The sequence below is a fragment of the Elephantulus edwardii genome, unplaced genomic scaffold (assembly GCF_000299155.1).
Source record: "Elephantulus edwardii isolate Elephantulus edwardi_28Jun2011 unplaced genomic scaffold, EleEdw1.0 scaffold00116, whole genome shotgun sequence".
Taxonomy (NCBI): domain Eukaryota; kingdom Metazoa; phylum Chordata; class Mammalia; order Macroscelidea; family Macroscelididae; genus Elephantulus; species Elephantulus edwardii.
Window position 1 is genome coordinate 5,486,054 of NW_006399866.1, and position 10,060 is coordinate 5,496,113.

General features: G+C 39.4%; 1 protein-coding gene across 3 annotated transcripts in view; it reads right to left on the reverse strand.

Moving 5' to 3' along the window:
- Positions 1 to 10,060, reverse strand: part of GARNL3 (GTPase activating Rap/RanGAP domain-like 3) — a 243,864-nt gene that overhangs the window by 110,243 nt on the left and 123,561 nt on the right. For all 3 annotated transcript variants that reach the window (XM_006892544.1, XM_006892543.1, XM_006892542.1), the window contains 2 exons: positions 2,957 to 3,056; positions 673 to 791 (listed from right to left, as the gene is read on the reverse strand). In XM_006892544.1, the coding sequence (XP_006892606.1) occupies positions 673 to 791; positions 2,957 to 3,056 (219 nt within the window). The remainder of the gene's footprint in view (positions 1 to 672; positions 792 to 2,956; positions 3,057 to 10,060) is intronic.

Consider the following 10,060-nt stretch of genomic DNA (forward strand, 5'->3'; position numbering starts at 1 on the left):
TCACTTTATATGCATGTAAACACTTAACAATGAATAAGAAAGAACAAATAAGAACTGATGCCTTTAAATTGATGTGTTGACAAAAACAGTGATGTACTATGACTGCCAGAGAACCAACTAATTTGTCTTGGAAAGAGTCCAGCTGGGATACTCCTCAGAAGTGAAATGGTAAGACTTGATCTCATGTATTAGGACAAGTTACCATGAGGGATTGTCCCTGGAGACGGATATCATGCTTAATAAAGTAGTTCAGTAAAAAGGAGGAAGATCCTCCATGAGATGGATTAATGCAGTGATTGTAACAATGGATTTAAACACAGGAAAGAACATGAGGATGGCACAGAACCAGGGGATGTTTTCTTCCGTTGTATACAGAATCTCTACAAGTCAAACAAAACTTATATGATGGCAGGTAATAACTTGAACAAGACTGATTAAGTGATATACTCTATAAAATATAATTTTGTATTTCCAGAGCCAAAGATTGAGGGAAATATACAGATACATATTTAAATTAGGAGTTTGAAGGTCTCATTTCTGAACAATATAATGCTGGAATATTCATACTCCAAAAACCTCACAAAAAAAGGTTTACCTAAGTCAGTCTGACAATGATGATAATTAAATTCTGGGATGGTGATGAACCTCCAAGTTCAAGGCAAAGTTACTTACTGTTTTTCGCCAAAGTATAGCCCGGTATTGAGGGACACGCTGATTGTTCTGGTCCGAAAGCGTTACAGACAAGAAGAAGGGGCTCTTCTCTGCATCATTTCCAATGTAATTCTGATGGACTAGAAAGGAAACAGGTTTGGAACAGTTAAGAATGAAAATGTGTGTGGGTTTTTTTCCTAGTTAATGGTCGGTAATAGTCATGGACATCTCTGGTGACATCTAGCCCTTTACACACAGTTCTGAAACCAACTCCCAATAGAACCAGAACCCTTTACACTAATCATGTACATCCATTCTCCTCGCTAGTGATTACTTCTGGAGTGAACATGGGACTCAAGGCCAGGAACACAGAGGAGAAAGGTACCAAGGACTTTTACAAAGATTCCTTCACTCCAGAAGACGTCCTTCTAATTCCTGTGGACATGGCAGGGTCTAGAAGTGATGTAATTATCTTGTGACTCTGAGAAGGGCCAATCTGAAAGCAAAGTTGCCAAACCAAGGATGGGGAAGCAGGAAAGGGAAAAAAGAACCTGCACCCTCAAAATTATCACTGAAAAGCATCTATCTACACTGACCTGTAGCCTGCTCAACCTCTGGACTTCTGTTATATTTCTTATTGTTTCTGTCCATTTGAGTCAAATTTTTAGTTAATTGTGGTGAAAACTCCATTTTTCTCTACAATTACCACTGGTGTTCCAGGCACTCCACTTTCAAGCATCTTGGGAAAATAATCACTTCCCTGCTTATGTCTTTAAAAATGTTTCCATAGTCTCTTGTATGCAAATAAATGGTGTTTCTCCAAATAAACGAACTTCTTAGAATACTATAGGATTAGATTTTTAAAAAACTACATCACTTGGATCTAATATCTCATTTTATAATCATCATTTCTTCTACAAATTAATGCATTAGCCTGATAAGCAATTTCTCTCACTTCCATCCCCAAAACAGTATCTTATGTCATTAACCATTTTCCGTCTCCACCTTTCCATATATATTCACTTTTGGCCTTTGCTTTAAATGCACATCACTACTAATAACTGAGCTCTCAGTATGCCAAGCATTAGGCATTAGTTCTAACTGCACATCTCAAAGTTTTCTTCAAACTTACTGGGTAGGTATTAGTAATACTCCCACTTTACGGATAAGGAAACTGAGTCTTAGAGAATTGCAGATTAACTAGTCTATGGACCTATGAAATGGACTGACCCAATGACAACATCAATGGGTTCAAGTGCATCAAAGATGATGAGTATGGCACAGGATAGGGCAGGGTTTGATCTGTTGTTCATAGGGTTGCTATGAGTCAAACTCGACAGCACCTAACAACAACAATGACCTACAGTTAATATTGGCAGAATGGTCCAAGCCCATTCTGTAAGTTCTAGGATGGCAGGGATCATGACTGCATCTTTTCTGCTCTGCTTCATGTCTGGCATAGAACAGGCATTAAATACGTACTTGTTAAAGATGAATGAATGACACTAAACCCTTTAGTCTAATGCCTCTCTAGTTCCCAGAGATCAGAGAACCAATTTTTTGCCTGATTGTCTTGAACTAAATATTCAGCATCTACTATCAGTAGGATACTTACCTCATTGAGGCTTTTCAATTATAAATTTTCTTATCTTTTAAATGATTCATGAAAATGATCTAACACCACTAATTCCTCTCTCTCAAATAAAACCAAGTGAGTGACTAGGCAAAAACAATGACAAGATTAGGGCTGCAACTCTGAAATGAATTTTTTAATTTAAAAATCTTGCTGATGAATTTGAAGTGCCATAGCCTGCATTAGTGTTGGTTACTTTCACTCATATTGTTGCTGTTGTGTACCACAGAATCGAAGCTGACCCTCTGGCGGGTTTTCTAAGGCCGTTAATCACATGGGAGGAGAGTTCCCATCCTTCTCCCCTGGAGCAGCTGGTGGCCTCGAACTGCATGCCTTTGGGATTACAGCACAGCTTCTTGCCACTAGGCCACCAGAGCTCCCTCATATACCAACCCCTAAATCCACTGCTTTAGAATCAATTCCAACTCATAGTGACTCTATAGGGCAGAGCAGAACTGCCCCACAGGGGTTCATAAAGCTATACCTTGATAAGAAAGCAGACTGCTTCAACTTCCTCTAAGGCTAGTAGATTTGAACTGGTGACCTTTTGGTTAACAGCCCAACATTCAAGTCATTGTACTACCAGAGCTCCTAATGATTATCAAAAATTACCCCACCACATATTTTACCTTGACTATCCTTTCTTCCCAACCACTATAATGGCATAATTACCTTGTCCTAAAAAATACTTGAAATACCATCTGGTGTGGTATTCTGGATTCTCTAAGTGTACGTCTGTTCTTCGCCAAGTACCTGGCAGAGCAGTTGCATTCTGTAACAGAAAAAAGTTGTGCCATTAAGAAGCTTATTTTGAAAGTAAACAAGAAGTTCAACAACTGGAAATGAACCAAAAAGCCAAAGAAGCAGAGAAGTCATTGTTTAAAATGCACAAGCCAGGGCTGGAACCACATGGTCTCATTAGGAAAAATATCCAGGCTGAATCTTCCACTTCCCAGAGGTATTGTGAAGATGTGCAAATTACAGCAGAAAGAACCAAGTGAACCAGTAAGTCCAGAGTTTTCCAACTTGGTTTGAGTATAAAGTACCTTTCTTTTTAGTCCAAAATATGCAAAATATTTGAGAGTTGGTTCTTCCTCCAAGAGGAACACCTGTCTGCCTGTAAGCCTTTGGAACAGGCACATTTCATCCAGAATACACCTTGCTCAGGTTCATAATCTTTGTGGAATTTAAATTATTATAAATATAACTGAATGAATGCAGAAATCATGATGAAATATCATAAGCCTCTGCATTAAAAAATGATCATGAATGCTGTATGCTTTTCTTCTATTTCTTTATCATCTATATTTTTCTTTCCAACATGAATATTCAGTCTTGTAGCTCACTTTTTCACTTAATATATTTTCCCATGTTAACAAATATACGTCCAGAAACAAAATGTGTACAAAAAAGTCACTGCTGGCAAGCTGATTCCAACTCATGGTGTTCTTCCACTGGGTTGGCAACGCTGTAAATCTTAACAAGAGCAGAATGCTTCATTTTCCTTCCAAAGAACTGCTGGTGAATGAAAAGTTTTTGGAGGCTGTACATAACACGGGAGGAGATCGTCTGTCTTTATTCTGTAGAACCACTGGTGATCTGAACTACCAGATAGGTACCATAAATTTTACATATATATGTAAATGGAGCACTGGTGGCCTAGTAGTTAGAGGCTGTTCTGCAATCCCAAAAGCATATGGTTTGAATCCATCAGCTACTCTGCGAGAGAAAGATGAGTAATCTCCTCCCCTGAGATTAAACTGCCTCTAAAAACCTACTGGAGGGTCAGCTATGGGTGTGTTCTGACTTGACAGTACACAACATATATAAAACACAACAAAGTATGTACGCGTGCGCGCGCGCGCGCACACACACACACACACACACACTGTTGTTACGTGCCATTGAGTTGACTGTGATTCATAACGACCCTGTGAACAATGGCTCTGACCCTGCTCTATCCTGAGTCAACCTTACTGTCTCCAATACACCTTCCCCAATTGGCAAAGTCATTGTGCCAATCCACTTCAAACACAATCTTTCTCTCCTGCACTGACACTCTACCCTTCCAAGAATAATGGTCTTCTCCAAGGACTAGTCAATCCTGGCAACATGCCCAAAGTATGTGAGGTAGAGCTTTAAAATCCTTGCCTCCAAAGAGAAACCTGGCTTCATTCTCTCCAAGATGGGCCTATTTGTTCTCTTAGCAGTCCACAGTATGTTCAATACTCTTCTCCAGCACTACGCTCAAAGGCACCAAATCTTCTGTCATCTTTAGTCACTGTCCAGCTCTCAGATGCACAGCAAGGAACTGAAAAGACTATGGCCAAAGTTAGGTGTACCTTGGACTGACATTGTTGGTCTTTCACTCTCTTGAGAGGTCCCTGACAGAAGACTTTCCCAGTGCAACTCACCTTTTGATTTCGTGACTGCTGGTGCCAAGAGTGTTGATTGTGGATCTGAACAAGACGAAATTCTTAACAACTTTAAACTTTTCTCCATTTATCATTATGTTTTCAAATGGGTCGACGGTGAGAATCATTGTTTTCTTGATGGTGAGATGCAATCCAAATTGAAACCTGCAGTACTTGACTTTCTGCAGTAAACACTTCAAGTCCTCCTCAGTTTGGACAAGCAAGGTTGTGACATCCACATAACACAGGTTGCTGACAAGTCTTCCTCCAATTCCAATGCCACATTCTTCTTCATAAAGTCTAGCCTCCCAAATGATCTGTATTGCATATAGCTTGAAAAGGTATGGAGAAAAAATACATCCCTGATGCACTTCTTTTTTAATTTTGAACCATGCCATGTTCCCTTGCTTTATTTGGACAAAAGCTTCCTGGTTGAGGTCTAGGTCTTGCACGAGTACAAGCAAGTGTTCTAGTATTCCCATTCTTCTCAATGTGAGTCACAATCTATTGTGATTCACCCATTCAAATGCTTTTGCATAGTCAATAAAACTAGACATCCTTCTGGTACTCTCTGCTGTCAGCCAAGATCAATCTGGAATGGAATCATATCCTTAGTGCCACTGCCTTTTCTAAATCTAGCTCATATTTCTGGCAGTTCTCTCCTGACTTACCATTCCAGTCATTTTTTGACAATCTTCAGCAAGATTTTGCTTGCATCTGATATTACTGGTATTGTTCGACAATTTCCACACTTTATCAATGTTTTTGGGAAGGAGAATAAATACAGATATCTTCCAGTCAGTTAGCCAGGTAGCTAGCTGTCCTCCAGATTTCTTGGTGCAACCTGGTGAACACATCCAGGGTTGTATCCGTTTGCTGAAATATGTCAGTTGGTATTCCACCATTCTTAGGGCCTTATTTTTTGCCAGTGCCTTCAGAGCAGCTTAAACTTCCTCCTTCACTACTATTAGGTTCTTATCATATACTACTTCATGAAATTGCTTTGTGTCAGCTGGTTCTTTTTGGTATTGTGACTCTGCGTATTCATTTCATCTTCTTTTGATGTTTCTTGGATCATTCAACGTTTTTCCCCATAAGCATCTTTAATTATTGCAACTTGAGACTTGAATTTGTTCCTCAGTTCCTTCAGCTTTTTGGTTGAGCAATGCCAACCAAGTTCATCCCTTTTGTCTCATTGCTGCTGAGTAGACCCCAACTCATAGCTGACCCCATTGGATTTCTGAGGTTGTGAACAGCACAGGAGGATTCTAACAGTCATACAGTTGGTGGTGCAACCGTCTACAGACTATGCCTCTACAGCTCCCTTAGAAGTATATATAATTAATGTTAATGGGGATATATATATATATATATATATTCCATGCACATAAATAGTATTTAATAATACTTGACAATTAGGCTGCTTCTTATTTTTTGTTACTATAAACAAAGCTGTGATGAACATCTTTTGATTCCATATTTATATATTTAATTGTCCATTTATTTCATGAGGATATATTCTTAGAAGATGTTTTTTGTAAAGATACACATATTATTAAGAATTTGCTAATCTGCCATCTAGGAAGACCAGATGAGTTGTTGTGAGACAGCATGAAGGATATCATCCATGAAGAAAACAAAAGGTCATAAAGACAGGGAAGAAAGAAAAGAAAAACACAAATGTCAGAAGAGAATCAGAAAGGTACACTGGAATGAAGAGAAGCCAAAACAAGAGGAAGAAATGCTGAAGTGAAAGAGTTGAACAACAAATATGTCCTGGAGAAAGTGCAACCAAGCTGCTCCTTGGAGGCAAGGATGGTGTAGTATCATCTCACACACTTTGCACATGTTATTAGGAGGAGTCAGTCCTTGGATAAGGACATCATGCTCGGAAAGGTGGGGGCCAGCATCAGAGAGGAAGGCCCTCAATGAGACAGTCTCACACTTTGAATGTAACAATGAGATCAATTATATCAGAAATAATGAGGACGGTATAGGATAGGGCAGGATTCAGAACCACTGTTCACAGGGTCACTATGAGTGGCAGTCACCTCAATGGCATGTAACCACAAGAGCAACAACATTCAGTCTGTATACTGAGCAAATCATTGCAGAAGATGGATTATATGAAGAAGAATGTGACATCAGGAATGGAGGAAGATTCAACAATGTATTATGCACATGACATAACCGTGCTTTGCAGAAAGTGAGGACTTGAAACTCTTTCTTGCTGCAGAAGGTCAAAGACCACAACCTTCAATATGGATTATATCTTAACAGAAAGAAAACAAAAATCTTCACCACTGAGCCAACAGACAACATCACAATAGATTGAGAAAAGATTGAAATTGTCAACAATTTCATTTGACTTCAATCTACATAAAACACCCATTGAAACAGCAGTCAAGAAATTAAAAGATGTGTTGCACTGGGAAAATCTGCTTGCTGTCAAGGACCTCTCCAAAGTGCTAGAGAGCATGGACATCAGTTTAAAGACTAAGGTGCACCTAATCCAAGACATGGTTGTTGTTTTATACTGCTGAGTCAGAAATGACCCATAGCTGACCCCCGAGTGGGTTTTTAGAGGCAGTTAAATGCACGGGGGGAGAATGCCCATGGTAGTCATTTCAATTACTTCCAATGCATCTGAAAGTTGGACAGTTAATAAGGATGACAGAAGAAGAATCGATGCCTTTGAACTGTAGTACTGGAGAAGAATACTCAATATCCCATGGACTGCCAAAAAGCCAAACAAGTCTGTTCTAGAGAAGTGAAACCAAGGGGCTCTTTGGAGGAAGGGGTGGCAAAACTTCATTTCACTTTAAGGCATGTTGTTAGGAGAGGCCAGTCTTTGGGAAAAGACATCATGCTGGGAAAAGTGGAGAGGCAGAGAAAGAGAGGAAACTCCTCAACAAGACGGACTGACACAATGGGCTCGAGCACAGCAGAGATTGTAAGGATGTTGTAGAACAGGGCAGGGTTCATCTCTGTTGTTCAAAAGGTGCAATGGGTCACAGTCAGCTTGACTGCACTTAATAACTTTAGTCTACGTGGCATTTCTTTTGGTGTACGCCACGAGGCAAGGATCCATTTTCCTCAAAGCTTAGTATTTACTTGAACATCCTTGTTTTTCTCTATCTTAATTAGAAATTAAATAATTTTATAGTGAATGTCTGGATCTTGGATGATCAGAGCTGATTCTGAATAATTAGGTATCACTCTACTGAAAATCCATTGACATCTGCACTGTACCATTGACATAGATTGTTCTTGTTAGTTGCTGTGGGTCCATTTTGACTCATGGTAATCTCATGTGCACAGAGCAGAATTCCCTCACCGGGTTTTTAAGGCTATGATCTTTTGGAGGCAGATTTCGAGGCCAGTTCTCCAAGGAGGCTCTGCTGTTGCTAGGTGCCATCGAGTATGACTCACAGTAAAGTCATGAACAATAGATCTGAATCCTGCCCTATTCTGTGCCATCCTCCTCATCTCTGACACAGATGAGCCCATTATTATTGGCAGTCATTATGCCAGTGTGTACTGTTGAGGGTCTTCCCCTCCTTCAATGACTTTCCATCTTTCCAATCATGCTGTCTTTCCCCAAGGACTAGCCTCTGCTAACAAAATGCCCCAGGAATGTGAGACGCAGTTTCACCATCCTCTCCTCTACAGAGTACTCTGGCTGCAGTTTCTCAAAGACATAAATGATTGTTCTTTTGTCAGTCCATGGGATATTCAGTATTCTTCTCTAACACCACAACTCAAAGGCTCTGATTATCCTTTTTCATCCTTAATCACTCTCTAATTTTTCAAGTGTATAGTAAGTAATAGAAAAGATCATGGCTGAATCAAGCACATCTTAGTCTTTAACCTTAAATTCTTTCTCTTCAGCACTTGAAAAGGTCTGGCAATAGATTTTCTCAACGCACTTTGTCACTTAAAAAAATTTTTCTCTTTCTTTTATACTGGTTTACATACAAAGTTCATAAAGTTCATATACATTGTTTTTCACACTGGACTTTCCCCCCTTTATCAATGCCTCCCTCCACCATCAAATTATGCAACCCTATGTTTAAGGCCCTCCCTCCACTCCTCAGTCTTCATACACACTCTATGATAATGGTCTTATACAGTATTAGTCTTTATGAGACTGAGCTGGTTCACTTATTCACACAATGGAATACTATGCAGCATGTAGGAGCAATGATTTTGTAAATTACTACCTAACATGGGAGGGACTGGAAAGCGTTATGCTAAGCATTATGCACTGTCTTTTCCTTTCTTGACTGCTAGTACCAAGGGAGTGTGGATTCAAATAAGATGAAATCATTGACAATTTCAGTCTTTTCTCTACCTATCAAGATGTTGCCTATCAGCTCAACAGTGAGAAATTTTGCTTTCTTGCTGGTAATGTATAATTTCTATTGAATGCTGGGGCCTTTAATTTTCTGCAACAAGTGCTTCAAGTTCTCCTTGCTTTCACCAAGTGAGGCTGTGCCCTCTGCATAACAAAGATTGTTAATGAGTCGTCTTCTAATTCTGATGCTACATTCTTTTTCATCAAGTCCAGTTTCTTGAATAATTTGCTCAGCATGCAGACTTAATGGGGTGGAGAAAGAATGTAGCCCTGACTAACACTTTTTTCTTTTTAATTTTAAACCAATAATTGGAATGGAACAACTGAAGTTCTTGTCTGAACAGAGCAAGTGAACACTGCATGGTTTAAAATCAAGAAAGGTGTGTGTCAGGGAAAGGAGGAGGAGCATCTAGGTAGGTTCAAAATGCTAACTTCTAATACCATTTTTTAAATGAATCTTTGTATGTCTATTGAGATGGGAGGAACAAAGATAAGCCTTTCCACATTCCTTACATTGGTAAGGCCTCAAGGCATTGTGAGTTCCGACATTTTCGGTGAGAAGTGAGGGACAATTATAGGGATTTCCAGAATTATTACATTTACAAGGTTTGTCTACAGGGACATTTCTCAAGAGAGGTATCAGATAAGACAGACTAGTGAAGACTTCTCCACATTCCTTACACTAATACACCTTGTATTCAATAGGAGAGCTGAAGTAATATTCAGATGTGGAATCCCTGAAGGATTTTCCAGGCTCATAACATCTAGGATTTATGACAGGAGGTTTTTCATATTCATTGTCTTCTTTATGATACTTTTCTTCATCTTCTTAGTGTACATCAAGACTCTTTATCATGTATTTTCTTTTTTTTTATTTAACAATTTTTTTATTGGGAAAAACATATTGGGGTACAAGGAGGTGATGGTTGGGGGCAGAAGGGTGAGGATGGGCCAGGATGCAGTTGCAGAGCTGCACAGTTTGGTCGGTGGGGGGAGCAGGTGAAG